Below are 24,400 nucleotides of genomic sequence, written 5' to 3'. Positions count from 1 at the left end.
CTTTCCTGGGTCTGAGTTTATCTTCATGCCCTTTTTCCTGGACTCTGCCCACACCATCTTGCCTTAAGGAAGCGATTGTTAACACAGCTTCAACTTTCATTTCAAAATGAGGTCTCCGACACCCTGACCTCATGAACATCTGTGAAGTATCTCTTGGGAGAAGCCCCTTTGGCCAGCAGGTCCACAGGGAGTGGAGCAACCCTGCATCTGTCCCCTTCCATCTCAGATCCGCACTGGCGCCCTCCTTCTGGTCCAGGGCACAGCGTGCTGGGGTCAGGCAGCCCCTGTGAAGTGCCTGGCCTGCCCGACAAAGCTCAGCGGGTTAACAGAAGCAGGAGTCCCACCTTGCTTTGTTTCCGTGAGCAAGTTACATAAACTCACCTGTGGAATGGGAATACTGCCTTCGACTCCTGGGTTTTTGTGACAGTCTGGGTTTCAGCGCCCCCTACGTGGCCAGGCACTGGGGACACAGAAGGCCTAAGAACACAGGGAAGGCAGCTTCCCAGCTCCCACAGAGAAGTGCGGAGGGCACAGCTGAGAAGAGCAGGGCCGGTGGCCTGGGCACATTCCTCCCACTAAGGGGACCTCCTGACCCACCAGTCGCAGTGAAGACTGGCGAGAAGGAAGTGCAGAAGGTGTGGCAATAAGAAGGGAGTCGAGAGGCAGTTCCCTTTTCACTCTGCTCCTCTGTCAGTCACGCAATCTACCTGCTGGGTCAGGGTTTTCTGGCTGCAGCTCAGAAATTTACCGAGGGCTCTGGGAGCTTCGAGGAGGAAGGGGCTCACTCTCTGAGACAGTTAATACAAAGAACTGGGCTTAAGGAAAAGCAGTTCATCAGCCTGGGAAGTAGACCAAGGCTCTCCAGGTTGCGGAAACGGCATGTGCAAAGGCAGAGAGTGGCCACGAGCAGTTTTAGGGGAAACAAGCCACCAGAGGACAGCGTGTACAGAGAGAGCAGAAGATTCAACTGGAGAAGTTGGCAAGAGGTAGATCTTAACTCTGAGTGTCCCTTCTCAGTAATGCTAGCCACCAAAGAAGCCCAAAGACCAGGAGGGAACCGACTAGAGTTGGCCCAGTGAGTGGGGTTGAGGTCCCAGGCAGGCAGGAGAGGCAGAGCCAACTGGGAAGGGCAGATCAGCTGGGAAACCTTGCAGGGAGGGAACCCAAAGCCAGGCCCATGTGGGGGGTTTGCAAGAGTAGAGAGTGGGGACTGTCTGTGTTCACAGCAAAGCCTTGTCCTTAGGAATCACAAGAAGCTCAAGAAACATCCTCCTCGCTCATTATCTCCCTGGTTATTCCCAGGGCGGTAGTTGGCACAGGTGGGCCTGCATTAATACCTGCAAGACAGTGAATGGTGAGATGACAGGATAGTCAGATCTTGAGGTCAGAGAAAACTGTGCTCCTACCACCAGCCTCTTAGCCAAAGCAAGTCCAAGGAACTTTCTGGTGAGCAGCCAGATGGCCTTCATTAACCCTTCTCTCTCTCTCTCTCTCTCTCTCTCTCTCTCTCTCTCTGCCGGCCACAGCATCCAGCGCCGGCTCTCCCTCCAGCTCCCCATCCTCCACCACGCCTACCTCCCATCCATCGGAGGCGTGGACGCCAGCTGTGCCAGCCCCTGCGTCAGCCCCACCGCCAGCCCCCGCCACAGACATGTGCCACCTTCCTTCCGAGTGATGGTCTCGGGCCTGTAAGGGCGGAAGGCCTGGGGCCGGGGCCTCCCCCATGACGGAACCACACAGAGCAGAGGCATCTGCTGCAGGAGCACGGTCGGATCTGGCTGCAGAGAGGCGGGGCGCCACAGCTGGCCTCAGGGGGCTGCTTGGGGGCACTCGGGTGGACAGGACGGGCGCGCCTGGCACCTGACCTCGCGCCTTATTTGTGAAGTTTTTATCCTTTCACAAAGAAGAGGAATGGAAATGACTTCTTTCTTCATGTCTGCAAACAGGAGACACTGGCATATTTGAAACTTTGAAGAAAGAAAAAACCTTAGGCAAGGAAAAGAGTCACTAGAACTCCAGATAGAAGTCACTGAGCAGCTTTGGGAAGAGAAAGGGCTTCTGGGGACACGGCCTCTGCCTCTGCACACACATCGCTGGCTTCGGCCCCCCAGGCCAGCCCTCCTCCCCTCTGGGGAGGGCAGTGGACAGGGCAGCCAGTCCCCCAGCTGCCAGTCCAGCCAACCCCAGCCTTCCTGGAATGGGGAGCCTGCAGAAAGGGCAGCCAGGTGCAGCTCCACGGCAGGTGGCCAGGCCTGGGGTGCGGGAGCAGGCTGAGCGATGCCTCCTGGTGGGACCTTACTCTCTGATAAATGCCACACATTAACACAATAACACGCGTTCTGGACCGTGGGGATTTAGGGCACGTCACTGCAGACACGCTCTGCAGCATTCACTGACAGTCGGTCATGCACCCACCACGCTGGCCATGTCCTTGCATTTGTATCAGATGTTCCCGGTAAAAAGGAGGGCCACCTGAGCCAGTCCTGGAATGTCTGTTCCCAGCATACACAAAAAAGAAAGATTGTGCACTTTATTCCCTCCAGGGCCCAAGGGCTTGCCGGGTTGGTTTCCCCCACTGACTTTGTTTCTAACCAAAGTGAATCATGGGCATTCTTCTAGAAGACATCCCTGTGGCAGCAGGGGAAAGAGTTGCCAGCTGGGGGCTTCCCTCGGCTTCCAGAAGGCAGCCTTCAGTCCAGACAAGCCAGTGAGCTGTGCCCATGGGGGTCACAGGGGTGATTAGTCGGCACACTGATTCTCATTCATAAGCTCACCCTTTTCATTAAACCCCAAAGAGCACTGGCCTGAGACTAAGACAGGCCTGGGTTCAAGTCCTCACTCCACTGCTGACTCCCTCCATGACCTTGGGCAAGTCACCAGTATCTCTCTCAGCCTCAGTTTCCCGTCTCCAACGAGTTGGGGTTGAAATAACACCCATCCTGCCTACCTCACAGGGTCACTCTGAGGATCAAAACTTGATCTTGTGCAGGAAAGCTTCGGACCAAACAGCGAAGCGGCCCTGACCCATGAGGTATCAGGATGACCATGACCTTCAGCCCCACATCAGCCAGGGGAGCAACCCAGAGAAGCTCCCGGCACGGCCCTCCACCAGGATCAGCCAGCCGAAGAGAGGCTCCCTGTGACTTTTGTGACATTCCTAGACAGGTTCATTCTTTGCTAAAGAAAGGCTGAATGACAATGTCCAGGACATCTGCACAACCGAGCAGCCGCTCACTCCCTAAAGAAACCTAATGGCAGCTTCAACAGGCAGGCAATAATCTCCTCCCAGACCCCTGAAGTCAGGAACACGCTGCTGTCACCACCAGGCTTTGACAAAAGGGCAGGAATCCTACCGTCGCCAACATTTCAAAACACCCTATTTCACGTAGCATAGCTTTCCTCTCCCCTCCCCCAAAGAGAGGTTATGGAGGTACTGTAGCTTTTAGGGGGGAAAAATGTTAACACATCACAGGTCAAGTTGAAGTCATTGTCTTTTGGCACTAAAAATCGGTGTTGTCACTCACTGTGTATTAGCAGTATTTACTTGCTTTCTTGATTTCACCAAAATCAGATTTAATTTAAAGGGCCACACTAATTTTTCAAAGAGAAAGAGAGGATTCATTGTACATAATGTATACACACACAAAAAAATACCTGTAGAAATATTATTCCAGCATAGTGAGGGGAAAAGAAACAAAAGCATCGGACAGTCGGCGGTGCGTGTGTGCATCTGTGACCCATTGTGACCCCTGACATGCACAATCTTCTAGGTTAACCCACAAAGTACATTCTCTGTCTTAATGATACCGTAGGTTCACCCATTTTTTACAATTTCCCTGCAAATAATAAGACCCACAGAAGTGACTCTAGCTACGTAACGGTCTGTTCTTTTCTACACAGCAAACACACCGTACATCTCCAAAAAGGCTTCAGCCTGAAGGTGTTTTCCAATGATGTTAGTGCACAAACGCTTTAAATTAGACTGGAACTACCAGAATCAAATGTAAATGAGGAATTTCTTGAACCCCTATTGCATGGTATCAATTTTTAATAAATTGTTGCAAATTTGTTTTTATGAATAAAAGGGGGAAAACTGTCGTCTTTAATGCCTGTTCCTAAGCCCAAAACACAGGTCATTTCAGGCTGTATTCCTCTGCTCGAGTCTCAAGGGACAGCTCTGGGGCCACCTGCTCAGCATCGTCCCTTCCTTCAGAGGCTGCCCTCCCCTGCCTTCTGCTGACAGTTACTATGGTACCAGGTGACCCAGCTTCTGGCCGCAGGTGATGGATCCAAAGTGGGAACCTGACCTGAGCTGCACCAGTAGAAAGCCCCTTCCCCAGGGTTCCTCCATGTAAAGATGCTTCATTGGCCACAAAAGAGAACAAAGAAGCCGAAACAAAGAGTAGCGGGACCAAGAGGTAGGTTCTCATGGTGTCTGAGCCTCTGACAGCCGTTCCTGAGGCCAGCAGCCCCTGAGCCTTCCCCTGTGGGATGCACAGGCCTTCCTCGAACACTCAGTCCCTCCAATAAATGGCCTGTGTCAGGACTGGTTCAGGTTCAGTCCCCATCATTTACAACCAAAAGGTTCCTGATGAAGCCAGAAGCCTCCCGGCCCCATCCCCAGCCCGGTCACGCCCTCCAGGCCACGACAGCCTGTGAGATTTGGCCCCATGCTCCTTCCAGCCTCATCACCCACCTCCTCCTGGACCCTATCAACTGTTAGCATTTACTCTCAGCCTGCAGCACCATCTCAGATCCTCCCCATTCCTCAAGGTCCCAAGCAAAATACCACCCTAGAGTCCCCAACATGAAATCATCTCTTCCTATTTTCTGTGGTGAGGACACTGTCCCTCTGTAATGGCACTGGCCCTCCTCCCCAACCCTAGACCATGAGCTCACTGAGGATGGGGTTCACATCTGCTTCCTCAATGTCCCACCCAGCATTAGGCCATCCCATTCGTTCAGAACAGCCTTTGACGAGCCTTCAGCAGAACTGAACATTTTGGCTGAGGCCCCTATGGGCTGCTGGGTCTGGAAATACAAGCCAGGTCCGAATGCCAAAGCAGGCAAAGGAGGCTTGAGGCCACATGACTGGGGGTGCAGACCCCAGAAGCAGGGGTACTGGGCCCACAGACTTCACGGGAAGGCTGGTCCCAGGCTAGGGTTTTCTACTGCCCAGGATTCTCAGTGGTGAGCCTGCCAAGGAACAGGCCTCCAGAATCCTGGTCCCAAGAGAGCCCTGCTCCATGCCACCTTTTATACAGCCCTCTGATGTGATGTGGGCTGTTGGAGGGTGGGAAACAAGTCCAAAACAGAGGAGGATTACCTAAGGTCACCTACTGAGTCATGGCCAAGGCAGGAACAGAACCAGAATCCTGACTGGTCTTCTTTCTCTCCCTGACCTAGAACCACAGAAGTGAAGAGCTAAGAAGGAAGGGCCTTAGAGGTTTTGTCCAGCCCCTCATTTTATAGGTGAGGAAACTGAGGCCCAGTGACAAGATCCAAGGTCAAGCAGAAGGTCCTGAGAGGACAAGCGTGGGACCCAGATGGCCTGGCTTTGAGACGCCAGCTCTTTCACCTCAAGTCCGTGTCCTCATACCTGGCCCAGAGTCCCAGGTAGAAAGCACAGCCTTGGTGGGGAGACACTACAGCATGGAGACACTGCCCTGCCGCCTCGGGTTCTTGCAAGGCCTTCCTATTTCTCCAATAACTATGGAGTCAACTAATGCAAAGACTGGACCTCACCCCGCAGCATGTGTGAAAGGGAGAGGGCTGCAGAACACCCTCATTACCATCACCACTGTAGTTCTCTCCAGGTCGTGCTTGGCTTTGCGGCGCAGGTCTGTGCTAACTGGAACCTGAAGGCACAGCCCAGAGAGCAGGGCTGCACTTTGTCCTTCTCATCCTCCCGGGAGAGAAATGAAAAGAGGGCAACCAAGCTCTGGTGACATTTGGGCTCAAGGACCAGCAATGCCTAAAGATACACCTGCCCTTGAGCCTCTTGGTTTTGAGCTAATATGTCCCTTTTTCTGGGTACAGAGTAGGGTCTCTGTCACTTAAAACCAAAAGAAATCTGTGAGAATCAGGGGAGATCAATGTGAAGGCTCATTTTTGTTCAGAACTTTACAGATTGACTAATTGATTTTAGAGAGGACGGGAGGGGGAGAAACATCAGTGCAAGAGAGAAACACCTATCGGTTGCCTCTCGTACACTCCCTGACCAGGGACTGAGCCCAGCCTACAACCTAGCCATGTGCCCCAAACAGTCATCCAACCAGAAACCCTTTGCTTTTGCAGAACAATGCCCAACCAGCTGAGCCACACTGGTCAGGGCTGTTCAAAACTTTTGAGAATTCTACCCCCCTCCCTCCCCCTTACTTTGAGAGACTTTGGGAAATATTTCTCTGTTGCCACACATATTGCTGAGTAGGGAGGGTGAGTAAGGAGGCATGGGGGTTGAACAAGCCTCAGGAAGTTGAAGGAGGGTCAGTGGGCCAGGCAGAGAACCAGGGGACGGGCACCACGCTGTGTGCCCCCAGGAAGGGCCCTGTGTCCGTTCTGTGCACTCTGTCCCCTGCCTGTCCCCCACCTTTTTGGCTGGTTATACCTGGCTTGGCCCTGAGGAACAGAGTTGGTGGGATCCCGGGCAGTAAATGATTAACACAGTCTCTTGGAGATAAGATTAGTCCCTCCCCTACCTCCGCCTCACACTTGAATCCCCTGGAAAGTACCCCAGGCTCATTCAGTGATGCTTCGTCTGACCTCAGGGGTCCTGGGTGGGTCCTGCATGGAGATGACGATTCATTGCCTGCTTGCTTCCTCCAGGTTTCACTTCCAGGAGCCCCAACCCCCCATGGTGCCCAGTGAGTTCCTGCCCTTTGTCAGGGCCTGTGCGGGCACCAGGGAAACAGCAGTGAACAGAACCCAGGTCTCAAGAAGCTCGTAGGCTAATGGGGAGACCGGTGCATAAAGAGGGAATGACAGCAGCATGTGATAAACACCTAGCTCAGGGCGGGGAGCCAGAGATGTTTCCTGAGGGGTGTCGCCTCCATACAGAGCCGGCTTCATGGCCATGGGGCCTGTGTAGTCACAAGAGTCATTTTGTTCTAAGCCCTACAGATCAGGTAGCAGTCCTGTTCCTAGACCTGAAGATCAGCAGGAGCTAGCCAGCAAGAGAGGGGAGGGAGAGGAAGGCACGGGGAGGGAACTGGCAGTCCGACTCCTGCAGAATGCGCGTACCTGCTGGGGCTGCTGGAGCTGCCCCAAGGCCAACTGAGCTGTCACATGCTAATCATTTACACCGGGATCAACACGACCTCAGACGCCTGAATGATCAGACAGCACACATCCTGTCTGTGTGTGATGACACGGGTCACATCCCCAGGCCTGGGTGCAAGTTTCTACTTCCCCACTTCTCTGGCTGTGTGGCTCTGAATGGTTCACTCAGCCTCTCTGAGCTCCTGGCCCCACACCTGTAAAATGGATAGGATACATCATCCAGGGGCTCATGTGGGTGGTATTTCTTGAATTCCCAGGCAAGCAGCCTGCAGAGCGAGCAGCTTCAGTAAGTGCAGTGGGGCAGCCCACAGTCCTATAAACTCCTGGCAACAGAATGCATCTGAAGCAGGAAACTTAGGGAAAGTATCTCGACACACTGTTGGAGGGGGAAAGGTGAGACTCTGGAGACAAGGCTGAGAGACAGGCGACAGTTCTGTTAGAAAGGACTAGAAATTTTCGGATGGAAGGGAGAGAAAGGTGAGGGAGAGAAGAAGCCATGTTCAAGTAACATGGCAGTGCGGCCAAAGGACTTTTAAGAACAGAGGTGTCAACCACTGGATTTTAAGTCACTGGTGTTGCTGTGGAGCAAACTCTCTCATTCCCTTCCCTGCACTGCCACCCTACCCCCACCCCGGAAAATGTTCCTAAAAACCTTCAGTAATATTTACTATACAGGTAAAAATCTTGTACATTTCAGTGGAAATGAAAGAAATAGACAAGTATTCTTTGGGTTTGGGTAGAAGCCAAAGTGGGGATGAAAAAATTAAACTACAGGATGCAGAGGGAAAACACGGGGACCCCGCTGGTCTCAAGCACATTGGCTCCCCGGAATTTCAGAAGCATCGGAAAGGCGCTGCAGCGGGGACCGCGGATCCATCCCCCCGGATCTCACTGGACACCAGGCACTCCTGCGAACATCCAGGTTATAAGTAATGGGAAACATTTCATCCCATAGAGCCGCGAATCTCACAGATCCCGAATGCAAAGGTAGAAATACTAGAAAGCAAGACCAGTAACACCGTGGTTACCTATATCACAAAATAAAGTAAAAGTCCATGCTCACAGCCCTGGAGTGGGGTGGACCTGGAGAAACTGCCCGCCGCAGGCTCTGAAAGTGCTGAAGAGCCATTAGCTTGGCCGTCTTTGCTCTCAAGGTCATGGCTGCCCTCTCTGCTCTGGTCCCCCGGCCTGTTACTGGAGAGTCCTGGCACACGTGGGGAGTTAGGGATCTGAGCCAAGAGGAAATACATTAGATTTTTCTCCACCTGAATTTCAATGCAAAAGACCCAGGGCAGTGTCCCTCAAACCTGGAAACTGTAGGGATGCCTTTTAAGACATAGTGTTGACTTAAATTGTTTTTGTAAAGAAAATCACTTAAATATGTTCACACTAAATGTAAACACGTGTATATCCTTCATATGAAAGCCAAACATAAAGTAAATGCAAACAAAATAACAAAGCCATTAGAAAAAAGCATATTAACAACATTGATATAATGGGATACATGAGCTTCTGCTGAAAAATAAATTGCAGCTCACGATGCAAGCACAGCACCAATTGCTCACGGGCACGTTCCTTTGAATTCAGCCTGCCTGGTGTGATGATGACTCAATTATCACACTGCCTTTCTCTACTTAAACTGCTGTGAAAACTTCATTTATTCAGCAGGCCGCGGGGTCACTTAGCCTTCACTCAGCTCTAACACATCACTCCTCCATTCAGTCCACCTTTGTGTTTTCTCGGGAGCCGCTGACAGGCAGGGGGCCGCTCAGGTGATACACACAAATCAAAGGGTGATTGAGTGCCGATACTCAGTGCCCAGCAGGCTGAATGCTTTGCAGCCATAATCTCATTTAGGTCTCACAGGGACCCTAGAGTAGGAATGATTATTGCCGCCGTTTTGCAACTACAGACACTCAGACACAGAGGGTGGGTATGTCCTGGGTCACACGGCTGGAATATAGAGTGGGAATCAGAACACGGACAATCCACTCTACCACTTCCTTAAACTGCCTCATCGGGAGTAGCTGGATTCAGATGACCCAGAATATGCCTATTTAATTCATTTTAGATTATCCTAAATGAAAGCACATTTTTAAAAAATCATAGAGGTGAGATTGCCCCGAGGCTATAAATGCCAGTCTGGGTGCCTCGGGCCCAGGCAATCAACGTGAGGGGGAAGCCTGACTGCCCCGGAGCCCCAGCAGGCCAACGACATGGAAGAAGCAGAAACAGAACTCTGCCCAAGTTGCCCATGGCCCATGGCCCCCATCCTCCACCCCGACCACCGGAAATGGAGCATTCAGGCCTCCAAGATCTGGCAGAAGGATTCTGCCAGCATGCCGGGGGAAGAGGGGGGGGGGGACAAGATAAAAGATGCTCACCCTTGGGGGGGGGGCAATGCCTGCCCTGGAAATGTGAGTCACCGCTTAGAAATGACCAGGCTGGCAAAAACTGGAAAATGCCCACATGCTCTCAACAGGAGAACAGAAAAATCCATGATGTAGTAACTTCACAGGGTGGAATTATCACGGCAGGGAGAATGGGAAAAAACTATAACTACATGTGACAATACGAATGAATTTAAAAAACATGTATGAAAGAAGCCAGACATAAAAGAGGATGTGAGATTCCATTAATAAAAAGTTTAAAAACAAGCAAAACTAATCCATTAGCTATCAGAATAGTGGTTACCCTTGGTGGGGAAGATGGTTTGAGGAGGGCTTCTGGGTGCTGGTAATGTTCTGGGGCTTAATCTAGCACTTGTGTTCAATTCATAAAAATTACTTGAGCTGTACCCTTATTATGTGTGATTATATGTGTACCTGTTTACACATATACACATACAATCATACACATATATGTATATTTTACATATACATATATAAAAATATAGCTAGTAGTAAAAAAAGTCCACTAGAGCTCTGGCCCATAACCAGAAGATTTCGGATTCAACCCCGGGTCCAGGTATGTGCAATCCTGGTCTGGGCGCATACCAAAGGCAACCAACCAATTGATGCTTCTCTCTCACACTGTTGTTTCTCTCTCTCCCTTCCACTCTCTCTCTCTCTACAAAAAGCAATGGAAAAAGTCCACTAGAGAATTTGAGGATTCTGCAGCATAAAGGCAAACAGCACACAACAGGCTGAGACTGCACACACTTTGGGAAAGTGTTTCCTGCAGGAAACAGAAGTAAATGTCAAACCTCACCCGCTCTAGTCTCAAGAAAAATTAATAAAACCTGGTTTATTTTTTTTATCTTTACATATTGATCTTAGAGAGAGAGAGAGAAAGGGGGAGAGAGGGGGGAAAGTCAATTTGTTATTCCATTTATTTATGCATTCATTGGTTGCTTCTAATATGTGCCCTGACGGGAGATTGAACCCACAACCTTGGCATGCCCAGGTGACACTCTAACCAACTGAGCTACCCGTCCAGGGCAAAAACCTGCTTTCTGTGAGACAAGAGATTACATAAATAAACTGATGAGACAATGGGCCGAAAAGAAAAGAAGAAAAGGTTTGAAAGGAAGGAAGGGGCAGGGAGGGAAAATCCTAGGAATGAGGTGGTGTCAGAAACCCCCAAACTTAACTCCCTCCCTCTCCTAGTTTCTTGCTGCAATAACCCTCCTCACTGCCCCAAAAGGGGAGAGCCCTCATTCCATCTGCCTCGATACCCCTCCCCACACACCAGGGACATGTTTCACAGGGTTTAGTTATAGACTCTTGAATAAAAATAAGAAAGTGTGGACAATAACCTGGATCAAATAAATACTAGGAGATCCCTAACAGCTGAAAGAAGCTATGATTCCTAGAACTCATTAGTTCTAGTAGTGAATACTTACTAAATGCTTTCCACAGACCAGATACTGTGTAAGCACTGGTGTGGTTTATCTCACATACTCATGTAATAACACTACTGGGTAGGTACGGTGATTATCCTCAGTTATACAGATGAAGGAACTCAGGCACCGAGAAGCTGAATAACTCATCCAAGGTCACACACCGAGTAATTACAGAGCCAGAACTCAAATGCAGACAGTCTAATTCCAGAGACACCAGAGGAGAAGTGATGATGGTACCACCAAGACTGGATATTTAATTTCCCATTAGAACTTTCTCTCCCCACCCATTAAGTGCTGTTGCTGCCTTTCTTACCAAGCACACCAAGAAGATAAAACACAGAAGTCTAGTTTTCTATATCTCTGGCTTACGAATTTGTGAAAATCAAACTAAAAATATTTCCCGTGATATTTGATTCTTTAAAATAAAAAAAAACAGTATTAAAAGCAACCTTTCCTGAAACAAAAGTTTCTTTTGCAGATTCTGTTTTGCATTCAGAATTTGAAATGGAATATAAAATAGAACAGTGTTCAGTGTCTGCAACTGTTAGGTCATTTATTTCAAGATTCTATAACTAAATGCTGCAAACAAGCTTGGTGTGTGGAACTGAATTTCCATTATGTTCAATCACCCAAAATTTTACTGATGGACAAGACATTTGTTACAATGATCCTGCCACCTAGCTGGGGAGCCAATTTTGACCTTGAAGATCATGTTGTATTGCAAAACTAAAGATTGTTTTTCTGTTTGCCCAATTCAATATTTATGGAAAAACTGCCAATGAGAACCCTATTTGCAAGTGACTTATGGGTTTAAATGAACCTATTTCCTTTAAACATGCATTTGAAAATCATATGTGTCAAATAAACATGAATTCTTTGGGCTTATTGTCAATTGGGAATGATATTACTCAAAAATAGATATGTTATAAAGTATATGACAATGTTTTATTGACCAGAAAGCCTAAATTTTTTACATGATTTTTCAATAAGACTGTATTCTTCCCTTAATAAGAGAACTAAAAGTATCCCATAGGAAGAGAAGGAAAAGAATTTGACATGGAAGAGAGCTCCAAATAACTCAGTGTCATGTTCACTAGTGCATGTAATAAACCCCACATTGAACACAAAGAAACCCACGATTTGTTGATGGAAAGTCTGTTTCTCTTACCCTCACTAAGTAAATGGGCTGAGTACATAAAACAGGCTGTTTTTAAGGATTTCAGATTATCAACCTGCCTGTTTTGGACATGTGGGAAGAGGGGTATTCCATGGTGCCTCTTTGAAGCCCTTTAACAAAAGAAAAGGCTTGGGAACACCTAATACACCCAAGGGCAGTGTATCACAAAGGCCACAAGATGTCGCTTTCAGACAGCCTCTGGCATTGCAGCCAACAACACCCTCCTAGAAGGAGGGGAAGTTGGGGAACAATGTTAACTACACTTCCTTGTAATTACCAGATGGATATCTACAACAATTAGTGCATCTAGATCAGCAGGACTTTCCCTGTAATGTCCCTAAACTTACTTAATACTCTTTTTTCTCCCCGTCTTCACTTCCTTTTCCGAGGGAGCAACCCTGAGCACCTCGGCATTGCTGCTGATTAGGGATGCCCATTTGAAATTTTCCATCACCACCTTTTGGTCTTCACATTCAGTGGGGTGTTCTGGGTAGGAATTACAATCCCTGTATTACAGATGAGCAAACCAAAGGTTGTCACCAGCCAATGAAAATTCCAGTAGCCAAGTTTGCTGAGGATTACCACCCCAACTGGAGACCCTACCCCCTGCCCCTCCCCCATCCCTCAGAATGGAGGTGGCTGGGAGTTTGACTTTTGATTTTTGGAAATGAATGTAAAATATCTCATATGTAACTGTTTACTATGAGTCTGACTTTACTTATGTTTATAAAATAAGGCTTCTGGGCATTTTCATGGGTGCTCTAAGCCTCTTTGGGCTGTGTATCCCTGATGGGTTTCCAAGGAAGTTCACTCTATTGTTAGTGGTATTAGTGCTTAGGGTATTATTTTGCTAGGGTTGCCATAATGAAGTACAGATTGGGTGGCTTAAACAACGGCAATGTATTTACTCAGTTCAAAATCCAAGATTAAGGCGTCGACAGGGCTGGATTCTTCTGAGGCCTCTCCTGGGTTTGTAAACGGCCCTCCTCTCCCTGTGTCCTCACACGGTCTTCCTTCTGTGTCTTCATCCCCTCTTCTCACGAGGAGGCCAGCCAGATTGGAATAGGACCCACCCTAATGACCTCGTTTTAACTGAATTACCTTTTTATAGGTCCCATCTCCAAATACAGTCATATTCTGAGGTGCTGGGGATTAAGGCTTCAACATAGAAAGTTAGGGGGGAAACAATTCAACCTGTAACAGGGTGGAAAAATGCAGAAACCCACATTACCCTGAAGATGATAGTGTTTTAGTTTGCGTCCTTAATGTACAATGCCAGGGACCTGGATGCTGTGTATTTCTTTCTAAAAAAGCTGTTTACTTAATCTTTTTCTTTGTGACTTTCTTGCTTTCTGTGGGAATAGGGCTTACAAAAAAAGGTTTATAATTTCCATTCTTGTTTTAAAGATTTATTTATTTTTGGAGAAGGGAAAGGGGGGGAGTAAGAGAGGGAGAGAAACATCCATTTGTGGTTGCCTTTCACACACTCCCTACTGGGGACCCAGCCCACAACCCAGGCATGTGCCCTGACTAGGAATGGAACAAGTGACTACTTGATTTGAAGGCTGGTGCTCAATCCACTGAGCCACACCAGCCAGGGACGACTGTTGAAGTAAGGAATTCTATTCAACTTTGGAGCAATTCAAAAAACAGAAACAATATTTTTAAATGACTTTAACTATATTAAGTTTTTAACTTGCAAAATATAGACAAGCAAAAGAATAAAAATTATCCTTACACCCATCACCCAGAGAAAATGCTACCAATACTACACATCATCTTTCCAACCTTACTTTCACACATACTGTTTTTAGCCAAATAGCAAGCTTTGTGGCCTGCCCTTTCTTTTCTTTTTCTTTTTTTTCTTTCCTTTCCTTCCTTCTTTTCTCTTTTTTCTCCCTCCCCCCAAGGATGTTATATTGATTTCTCTATATTGTTAGAGAAAGAGGAGGAAGAAAGGGAAGGAAAGTGATGGAGAGAAATGTTTATGTCTCTCTCCCCTCCCCTTATGGAGGGGGGGGGGAGAAAGGAAGTGATGGAGAAAGAGAGGGGAGGGAGAAAGACAGAAACATTTATGAGTGACCTCCCTTAAGGGCCCTGATAAGGGATGGAACCTAAAACCTAGGCATGTGCCCTGAGCCACAGGGCCAGGACTGGCCTGCATTTTTCACCTAACAATTTCAGTATCATTTCACATCCTTCTGCAAAATGTACCTAGTCAGTTACTGTACTTTTCAGACTATAAGACACATTTCCCACCCTCCCACCAGGTAAATTTGGGAGGAGTAAGGGCTGTCAATGCTGCTGTTGAGCTCTGTTTACATTTACATTGGTAAAATATTGTTGTTTATGTTATTAAATATTTTACATTTTTTGCTTCAAATTTTTTTTTATTTTCCTCTAAAACTTAGGTGTGTCTTATGGTCTGAAAAACATGGTACTTAGCCAATTTTAGATTTCTGGACGTTTATATTGCTTCCAAATTCTTGAAGTAATAAGGAATGCTGCAACGAACATATTTGTAAGATAAGGGGAAAGGGCTAAGAAAGGGCTAGGGGGTGTCCAGAAATGGGCTCCACAGCCCAGAAGAAAGAACGCACCTAAGACTAGAGGGAAGGGAAGAAAGTTAAGGACAAAAGGAGAATGAGGCAGCAAGTTGAGCGAGTTACGACCTAAGTACACTCACTACTTACTAGTTTGTACAAAATTTACTGAGCCGAACCCCACCCAGGAGTAGCAGTGGGTTTCTGCCGAGCACCAGCGGGTCCTGGGCGCCCTATACTATGCAACCGGCGTGGAAAGCTAGTCAATGGGAACTGGGTTAGAGGACAGGGCTCCACTACACTACAGCGCCGGGAGAGCGGCAAACGGGAGGAATCCCCCAGCCCCAGGTCCGGAGGGGCACCGGAAGTAGCTCCAGCGAGCCCGGCGTTTCTCAGCCAATGGCCGCGCGATGCGCCCTCCGACGCCCACCTGCACGGCACCTGGGGAGAAAAGGCGGGAGCCCACACGGCAGGAGAAAGAACTATCTTTCTACACCAGGGCAGTATAGTCAATCACAGATGTGTCTTCCCCTTTCTCTCTCGCCGCTTAACTCTGCTCAGTGATACTACGCCTCCATCCCAAGACCCTCCTCACGCCCTCCAGCTGCCCCTTAGTAAAGATGGCTGACTGAAACGGAAGAAAAGCCGGAAGTAGGCGGGGGCAGGAGGACCCGGCAGAAGGTGTGTCGTGGGCGTGGCTTGGCTACGGAGAAGTCGCGATGGGTGGGGCCAGCCTTCCCAGTAGGTGTTGGGTCAGTGAGGCTCCCTCCAATAGCTCGCCGCTCCACTCCGAAAGGCGGTCACCACTGGCCCCGCCCCCACGCGGAGATCTCTTTCCACCAGGTTTCCATTTGAGTCTCTGAGAGTTGTTCCCAGTCGGATCTCCAAATCCTCCGCGATCAGGGCGGCGATGGAGGGCGCCCAGGAGAAATCCCCGGAGTCTAGCTCCTCTGCGCCCGGGTCCGGAGAGTCTACCGCCTCGGCCGGGGGCCCGGAGGTTTTGCCTCCCGAGGAGTCAGAGGGCTGCGCCCGACCGCTGGAGACGGCTCCCAAGAAACTCTGCGGATACTTAAGTAAGTTTGGCGGTAAGGGCCCCCTCCGGGGCTGGAAATCTCGCTGGTTCTTCTACGACGAGAGGAAATGTCACCTGTATTATTCGCGGACTGCGCAGGATGCCAATCCCTTGGACAGCATCGACCTCTCTGGTGCGGTCTTTGACTGCAAGGCAGACGCCGAGGAGGGGACTTTCGAAATCAAGACTCCCACCCGGGTTATTACACTGAAGGTAAATGAAGCGGTTTTTCCTTGTTCAGCAGGGATGAGGGGCCCAGGGCACGGCGGGGCGCCGGTAGGTTATCACAGTAAATTTACTGGAATAATGATCACCGACCCTGACCGCCCAATGTACACTGGGTACCCTGGCTTTTGTGCTTTCCGAAGCGCATTCACATCCACTTCCCAGTGGGTTCCCACAACGAGGCGGGAGTGTTGGATCCCCACAGTGGGGATCAAGAAACTGAGACAGAGAGATGAGGTGACTGGCTCGAGGTCAGGCGTCCGGAGAGTGGGGTGCGTCGTAGCCCATACTTGGAATCTCACAGTCTTTCTACCTCTCAGACAGCATCAAAACTTATACTCTTGGGTGTGTCTGACAATGCAGTCAGCCGCCTTAACTTTCTTACTTGGGGCTGAACTAGAGTCAAGATACGAGCTTAACAGTCCTCTCTCAAGACCTGGATCCGAAATCACTTTTCTCGATATTTTGGCGGAGAGGAGCGAATGCTGAGAAAATGTTGGCTGGAATTGGGAGGTAAACATTTAGGTTTCACTGATTAGTCTAGATTGTTCATCAAGGCCTATCTAAACCTGTTTTCCCTTCAGTGGATTTTGTTTAATCAGTGAAAAGGCCATGTGCTTTGAAATCAGACAGGATTGGGTTCAACTTCCACATCAGCTACTTACTAGCTGTGTGACCTTGGGCAAGCTACTGGATCTCTCAGAAAGTAGGTAGTTTGAGGATTTAAAATGAGATATGTAAGCATCTGGAACATTAAAGATACCTACAAACTGCTGATTATCTCCCAACACCAGTCCACGTTTGTTGAATGAACACACGTGGTGGTGGAACCAAGATCTGAATGTTCCTGCCAAGAGGTGGTGTCTCAGAACTTAACTGGAAAGATTGAGCTGCAAGTTCTAGGATTCACACTCATCAGAGAAGAATGGGTCAGGAGACAGCCTTCCCCAACCTACCCCATCTCCTCCCCTGCCACCCCACAACAACCCTTATCTCCAGCCAATTGGAAATTGGTTGAGGCCCCTGAATGCAGCCCACAGCTTCAGTTTCCCTGCACTGGCTAGGCCTGGCTGGTGACCAGAATGAGGGGATCAGCTAAAATAGTGGAAACCAGGCATTCCAGGGCAAGGTTGGCCGGCATTTCAGAAGTCATGTGGTTTATGGGTCACGTGTCTCCTCCCACAGGTTGAATGCTGCCTACTGAGTCTCTGACACGTGTCTTACTATTCCATTCATCTGTGTGTGTGCTTGGCTCCGTGCTAAGCACTGGGGTGTGGAACCAAATCACACCCACCCCTGGTGCACAAACAGCTTCAGGTCTGGTGAGAAAGACTGACAGGGAGATTGGCCTGCACCGTAGAATGTTCTATAGAGACACCAGAAAAGCGTGATGACAGAACGGGTCAGTGCTACAGTGTTGGAGCAGGGGGAGCCTACAGAAAAGGCGTCATAGAAGAGGGGGTGACACCTGAATCTTGAAAGAGGACATCGGTTTTCTATAAGCAGACAAGAGGGGGAATGTTATTTCAGGTCAAGAGGGCCCCGTGAGCCAAGATAGGAAAACATGCTGCTGCCCAGAGTGTCCAGGCAAACCCCAGGAGCCTGGGGCACAGAGGGATCCAAGAGATGGAATGGGAGATCAGAGGCCCAGGGGGCGGGAGGGGCATCTGTGAGTTGTCCTGTGAGCTGTGGGACATTTTCAGAAAGCTTTAAGCAAAGAAGCACTGTGATATTAGAATGTTTAGAATGCTCAGTCTGGCTATTGGGTAGAGAACAAATTAGAAGGGAAGGCTGGTGGTCAGGGAGCCCAGCAGGAGGGGATCCTGAGAAAATGATGGTTGAGCTAAGCAGGGACAGATATGAGGCAGGAAGAATGTGAGAAAGGAGTCAGGATGGCTCCTGCAACCAGTAGACGGCCTGGTCAGACCAGTCACTGATGAAGTGAACCCAGAATGAGGAGGCAAGGACATCCAGGTACATGTACCCCTGGGAAGACTCTTAAGTTCCAAGACAATAGAGGCCATGTGTGTTGGCTCACCACAGACTCTCCAGTGCCTGCCACAGCCCCTGACACATATAGTAAGCAGGGTCTCAGTACACACTTGTCTGGTGAATTAATGAAGTGAGTTTGGGTATGGGCTGGAGCTGTCAGCACAGGGTCATGGTGAAGCCATGTGTATAGGAAGAGAAATATATAGAAAATGTATATAGAAAGAGAAGACTGGTGGGCATCGTTTTATTTTATTTGATACCTTCATGACAGGCCGAGGGCCTCTTTCCTGGAGCCCCCTGGCCTTCTGCACACCTGCAAGCCTTTTGAAAGGGGAGCTTGCCCCAGTTGCCCATAACCTGCTGCTATTCTCATGTGGCCTTGACTGAACAGCTCTGTGAAGCTCACCATCCACTCCCAGCAAGCTGCCCAGCCTCTGTGTCCACCGACCCCAGGCCTTCTCTACATAGACCCCATCTCCTGGCCATAAACTACAACCAAGCCCTAGTCAAGAAGTGGGAGACCCAGGTTCTGACACCAGTTCTGACGCCACCTGCCTGAGCGACTTCAGAGCTTTAGTTTCTCCATCTGGAGAAGGGACTGATTGCTCCTGCCCTGGCTCCTTCGTGGAGGACCTGGTGACCTAATGGATGTGAGAATAGGTATTTGGACCATCCAGTGCTAGGAGACTAATGTCCGGCATCAGCCATTAGCTGGTTGGGGTGCCTGGGGTGCCACTTTGCTCCAGTGCCCGCATAGCTTTCCAGGCCCCAATCATATGTGTGATTTCAGCGTACCCACAAAACGGAAGGGAGTCTCCATTCCACAGAAAGTCAGCTGAGCCTTTGACACATCACACAGAGAGCTAGAGAGAGTGACGGTTCCCAGGGCCCCACCCAGGTCAGAATTTCAAAGCTCTTACTCTCTCTCTTAGCACCTCTGAATTCCTTTACCCGGTGAGCACATTTTGAGCACCGACTGTATGTCAGATACTGTGCTGGGCACTTTATCTTCCTTACCTCATTTCCTCCTCATAGCCAACTGCCCTGTGAAATGAGTGCTATCATCACCATTGTACAGGTGAGGAAACTGAAGCCCAGAAAGGTGAGAAACCTTTCTAAGTGGGAGACCAGAGTCTGGTTATTCTCTATGGCCAGGAAGCATGTGGTGTTTTGAAGTGGGCACCCAGCCACAGTGAAATTTTTTTTTCTGGAGAGTTACCAAGCCTCTTTTGACCTTCCCATGTTCCATGCCCAGCGTCACCCTGCGGGCTCAGGGCCTCGCCAACTAACCCTTGTGCTTCTCAGGCTGCCACCAACCAAGTGATGCTGTACTGGCTGCAGCAGCTGCAGATGAAGCGCTGGGAGTTCCACAACAGCCCACCTGCACCTCCCGCCGCCCCCGACGCTGCCCTGGCTGGGAACGAGCCTGCCCTGCGCCTTGAGCTAGGTACCCAATGGGCTCGCCTCCTGTGCACAACCAGGGCTCCTGCTGTTGGGAGTGAGGGGGAGGAGCCCTTTGCTAAAGGCGTAGAGAGCCAGGGACGTGACTGGGGATCAGCTAGGGGATCAGCTAGGACAACAGTAGCATCGAGGGCTACAATACGGGTTCTGAGGCCAGGCTGCCTGGGTCCACGTCCTAATCTTGTGTGGTCTTAGGCAAGTTGCTTAACCTTTCTGAGCTTCAGTTTCCTTCCCAGTTAAATGAGGTAAATAAGAAATTACACCTACCTCTTAGGGTTGTGGTGAGGATTAAGTGAATCTGCTCACTGTAAGGGATTGGCACAATGCCGGCACGTTGCCAGAGCTCAGTAAGTGTCGGCTGCTATGGTGAGGACCATTATGGGGATGTGTTAAAAAACGAAACTTTCGCAGAGTTGCTATGAGGTAGGTTAATGAGAAAGTGCAGTTGTTGTTGCTGCTGCTTTACACAAATGCTTTTGTGCTGGGATTTGGGTAGACCAGTGATTTTATCCCTGGTGTTCCCATAAGCCAGAATCCTTCACCCCCACATGCCCACAGATCAAGTTGCACAATCCCAAATCCTAGAACATGCCAGCAAGGAGGAATACTAGAGATCACATCCTTCTAGTCCTGTGCCAAAGCTTGGAATATGATTGGCAGATTTGAGAATCAGGACAGACCACCCACAGCTGCCCCTGCAGAAGCATGGAAAATGAGGTCTCGGGGCAAACCTGTAGCATGTCTGTGGTACCTCATCCTCAGTTAAAAGGGAAGCTGAATGGGTGAGGGCAGGACTGTGGCCAAGTGCATCCTAGACCTCCATACCCAGATGTTTTACACGTCCTGAACTGACCTCGTCTGCCTTGACCCTTCTCTCCAGCTCTCCTTCCCTCAGGAAATCTCCCCACTTACCCAGCTGCTTCAGTAACCAGATTCTTCCAGATCTCAGGTAGCCAGGCCAGTCTGACACCAGACCTGGCCACGTAGGTCAGCTGCCCATGTGTAGGTCTGGCCTCCACATCAGACCCGGGCCCCCCTCCACTGCCATTGTAGTGGGTCAGGTATCAGCTCTCAGCTGGAAAATCACAGCAGCCTCCTCTCTGGTGTCCCTGTGTCCCAGCCTGCCACCTCCGACCATCCTCCTCGCTGCAGCCAGAGTGAGCTTTCTAAAATGAAAGCCTGAGCCCCACCCACCCCCTTCCCTGGCTGCTCACAGGCTTCCCTGGCTTCCCCGGCCCAGTCCCGGGCCCAGTCCCAGCTTTTCGGCGGCGTGCTCAGTCCTCCCTGCTCCGCGCGCTGCCCGCTCCCCGCTCCCCAGTGCCTGCCTCGTGCTTGATGCTCCAGCAGCACCAGAGGCGGCTGCTCTCTCCTCTGCCTGGCAAATCCTTGCAGCTTCTTGATGGCCCAGCTTTAGTGTCACCTCTTCCTCCTGCCAACTCCTCTTGGAAGCCTTTTGGGACTTCGTTAGCTGGACTTTATATAGCCCTCAACACTTTCAGACAACTCTCAGGCCTGTCACGTTGTATTCTAATTAGGGTGTCCTTGTCAGTCTCTGCCCACTAGCCCTCAAGGTGGGGGCTGTGTCCGTCACCTGTGTCCCCACTACCTGATGCCATACCTGGCACATTGGATATTTGTGGAGTGAGTGTGTGAGCAAATACATGGGATTTTATAATTAAACGAGCAAAGGAATGCAAAGCCTTTAGCATAACACCAGGGACATAGTGCTCATATGTGGCGCCGTCCGCATAATATTGCTCTGTGTCTGTGTACACTCTTACTGCTACAGTAACTGCGGGTTTCTGTTGTTAATAGTTATCGTCAGTAATTTCTCCTGAGCCTTTTCTGGGTGTTTTATGCTTAAAAGGGCTTTCTTTGGAGAAGGGCTTAGTCATTTTTGCTTCTGCGCTTTTACTCCCCCCCCCCCCCCCCCCCCCCCCCCCCCCCNGGAGTGCCAAACAACACTGGCTGCGCAGCGCGGGTGACACAGCTCCCCATCCGTCCTGGGCCACAGCGATGAGAAACCCTCCCTGACTTGAAATGGGCAGGACCAGGCTATCTAAAAGACTAGCTTTGGGATCCCACAGGTTCACCTAGTGTGCTGAGCCCTTCCCAAACTCCTGAATTCTGTGGCTTTGGTCCCGCACACTCAGTGGGCCTCTTCTGGGCCAGCCCCAGCTGTGGGCATGGGGGCAGCGGAGTGCTTGTCCTGCTGCCCAGCGCACCAGTCTCCCAAGGAGGACCCTGGGGAGATGCAGGAAGCAGGGATGTGGGCTTCTCCTCTGAAGCCTTTTGTCCTGCAGCAAGCCCTCGTCTTCCTGGACCCAGGGCCCCTGTGAAACCGTCTGCAGCTGACCCAGAAAGACCTTTTAGAGTCTTGAGCAAACCGGCAGGCCCTGCACTGCAGTCTGGAGCAGGCCGCCCCACCTCTCGGTCTCTGCCCTTCCTGGGAGGAAGCAGGGGCCGGCTGCCAGGGCAGAGAAAACCTACTGACTCACGTCTGACTCTGAGTCACAGGCGCTTCGTCTTGCACCGAGTGTCTCATGACCGCCCTTGAGCGTCCGAGAGGCGTGTCCTCTACAGCTTTTAAGAGTTCACACCTCCACTTGATTTTTTACCTAGACATTGGTCTCTTAGAGCCAAGGAAGATCAAGGGGAAGGCAACAGGTTGATAATGACACGTTGCCACAGTAGAGCACGTTGTGCAGAGCACTTTTACAAATGTGCATGGTCATAAAAAGAGGCACACCTCTTCCTGACACTGCTCTGGCACTTTACACGCCTCACCTACCTCATCATCACAACGATCTTTTGAGAGAATTACTGTTATTCTCATCTTACAAAAGAGGAGACCGAAGAGTGCAAGGGACCTGTCCAAGGTCAAACAGAAAGAAAACAGCGGTGCTGAAATATGGACCCCTAGCCTGCAGACTCGCAGCCCCGTCCTCAGGCTGAGGAGGCGTCTGTCCATGTGCCTCCGGGGAACCTGTGACCCACTGGCCTGAGCCCTGTTTGTTAGGCAGAGATTTCTTCCTCCTGGTGATGGGGCAGCCTCTGTAGGCCAGGGAGAAGGAGAATGACAAGTAAATGCAGCTGAAAATTATGTGTGTGGTCACCTCACTGAGGGCATTTCTCCAGGCTGGGAAATGACCGGATGGGCCAGAGTCTTGCGTCAATCTACGTCCTCTAGGAAGTGCTAACCCTCACTGTGGCATCTCCATCCTGCGCCTCTTCTCCTTTGGACATCTCTTTGCCCTGGGGGGCTTGCACCTTCCTGGGCACCCCACTATTCTCGGAACTGTCTGCTTGTCAAAAAGGAAAAGTGAAGAACTGGGTCAAACCTATGGCTCGGCTTGCAGCTGTGCAGCCTTGGCTGCAGAACTCACCTGCTCTGAGCTGATGAGTTTCACTGATGAAACCAACCAGTGATGACATTTACCCCCCAAACTTACTTCCGTCTGACCTCAAAATAGATCTAGAGCCACAGGTGGAAGTTAAAAGAAAACAGACATTGACAGTTAGGGAAGTACTTGCCAGGACATTAAAATCATGGACGGTAACTTTGTTTGTTCTGACTGTGGAAGAATAAAGATGGTTGAGGTATTGACAAACAAGGAAACCTTAATTATTTTGAGTCAGTTCAAGGTCTGGATCAAAGACTCCTTGGACAGATGTACATCCTCAGTATGGGGCTTTGTGGTTTTGAAAACATTTTCGTATACTTTAACGCTGAAGGAGACAGAGTGTAGAGGCCTTCCAGTTTTTTTAAAGTGTGGAACCTGAAGCCGAAAGAGAAAAAATGAGCAGCCAGGTCACTGCGCCCTCCCGGCAGAAATGAGGTTTGTTTGGCCTCAGGTCTTCAGCCTCCGCAGCTGAAACCCATTCTAGTCAGCAGGTTCTTTCAGGCTCCTGCTGAAGCGCCCAGGGGCCTCTGCCATTCCAGAGGAGACCCCTTCTTAGCCACCCGCATCCCATTTGTCCTTACCAGCGCCTTCTCCTCTGGGTCCCTCCTGGCATCCTCCACGCTGGCTCTGGAACCCCTTGCCACTCACACAGCAGGGTCCTCCCTCACTCCTGCAGGTCCAGCTCCGGTGCCCTTCCTCCAGGAACTCTCCCCTGGCTTGAGTTGGAAGGCATCTGTCTCCAGCTCCCAGAACTCCCCGCACTTTGCCTGGCCTGCCCTCCAGCTTCTACCGCTTCGGTCTAACTGCAGTGTGCGCTTCTTCCCTGCTCCTGAAGCTCGGCGCTTCCTGTGCCTTTGATTGTCTCACTTCTCCAGCCCCACCACCTGGAAACCTCAGGGTAGATGCCCAAACTATGGAGAACATCTAAAGATGCCCTGAAGGGAAGAGCTCAAAAGAAAGACTCGTGTGGCCAAGTCTGCTGGATTTGAAAAGAGCCCCTTAAGGATTAACAAATGATTTTGCAAAGTTTATTTCTGAGAAGAATGAACAACTCTCCCTGGCCCCTGCCATCGCATTTCATGGCTTTGCGGATGTAGTGCAAAACTACATTTCCTCTGCCCTTTTCACCCTCTCAGTGGGAGGGCTCAGATGAAGGGTGTCTGCTGCCCTGCAGACCTCAGGGGCTGCCTGATCCAGCTCCTCCCATCCCCGAAGTGGCCTTGGTTCTCTTGCAGTTTTTGTAATACTGAAAACTAACTTCTGAATATTTCACCTCTTCTGTCTTATACCTCAAATGCTTCCTTCGCCTTGACACCTGCCTTAATATTAACCCCTTTGAAGTACTCACTGTATGAAACAATCACTGTTGAAGCAGATCATTTGAAAAACAGAAAAACAGCCATA

The 24,400-nt window shown here is 50.0% G+C and overlaps 2 protein-coding genes across 3 annotated transcripts in view; both read left to right on the top strand.

The window, feature by feature from the left end:
• GABBR2 (gamma-aminobutyric acid type B receptor subunit 2) overlaps positions 1-4,088 on the top strand; it is a 337,904-nt gene extending 333,816 nt beyond the window's left edge. Inside the window, exon 19 of the mRNA XM_037035951.1 lies at positions 1,527-4,088. Coding sequence (XP_036891846.1) covers positions 1,527-1,692 — 166 coding nt within the window. The 3' untranslated portion in view covers positions 1,693-4,088. The remainder of the gene's footprint in view (positions 1-1,526) is intronic.
• An 11,485-nt stretch (positions 4,089-15,573) lies between these two features.
• Positions 15,574-24,400, top strand: part of TBC1D2 (TBC1 domain family member 2) — a 45,097-nt gene continuing 36,270 nt past the window's right edge. The window contains exons 1-2 of one of the 2 annotated variants that reach the window (XM_037035899.1): positions 15,574-16,127; positions 19,437-19,578. In XM_037035899.1, the coding sequence (XP_036891794.1) occupies positions 15,753-16,127; positions 19,437-19,578 (517 nt within the window). In that variant the 5' untranslated portion in view covers positions 15,574-15,752. The remainder of the gene's footprint in view (positions 16,128-19,436; positions 19,579-24,400) is intronic. The other variant, XM_037035900.1, reaches the window with a different exon arrangement.

The sequence above is a fragment of the Sturnira hondurensis genome, unplaced genomic scaffold (genome assembly GCF_014824575.4).
Source record: "Sturnira hondurensis isolate 20B ecotype Veracruz unplaced genomic scaffold, ASM1482457v3 Scaffold0022566, whole genome shotgun sequence".
In the NCBI taxonomy this organism is placed as follows: Eukaryota; Metazoa; Chordata; class Mammalia; order Chiroptera; family Phyllostomidae; genus Sturnira; species Sturnira hondurensis.
The sequence above is the reverse complement of the archived record's forward strand: the minus strand, read 5'-3'. Positions and strand labels throughout refer to the sequence as shown.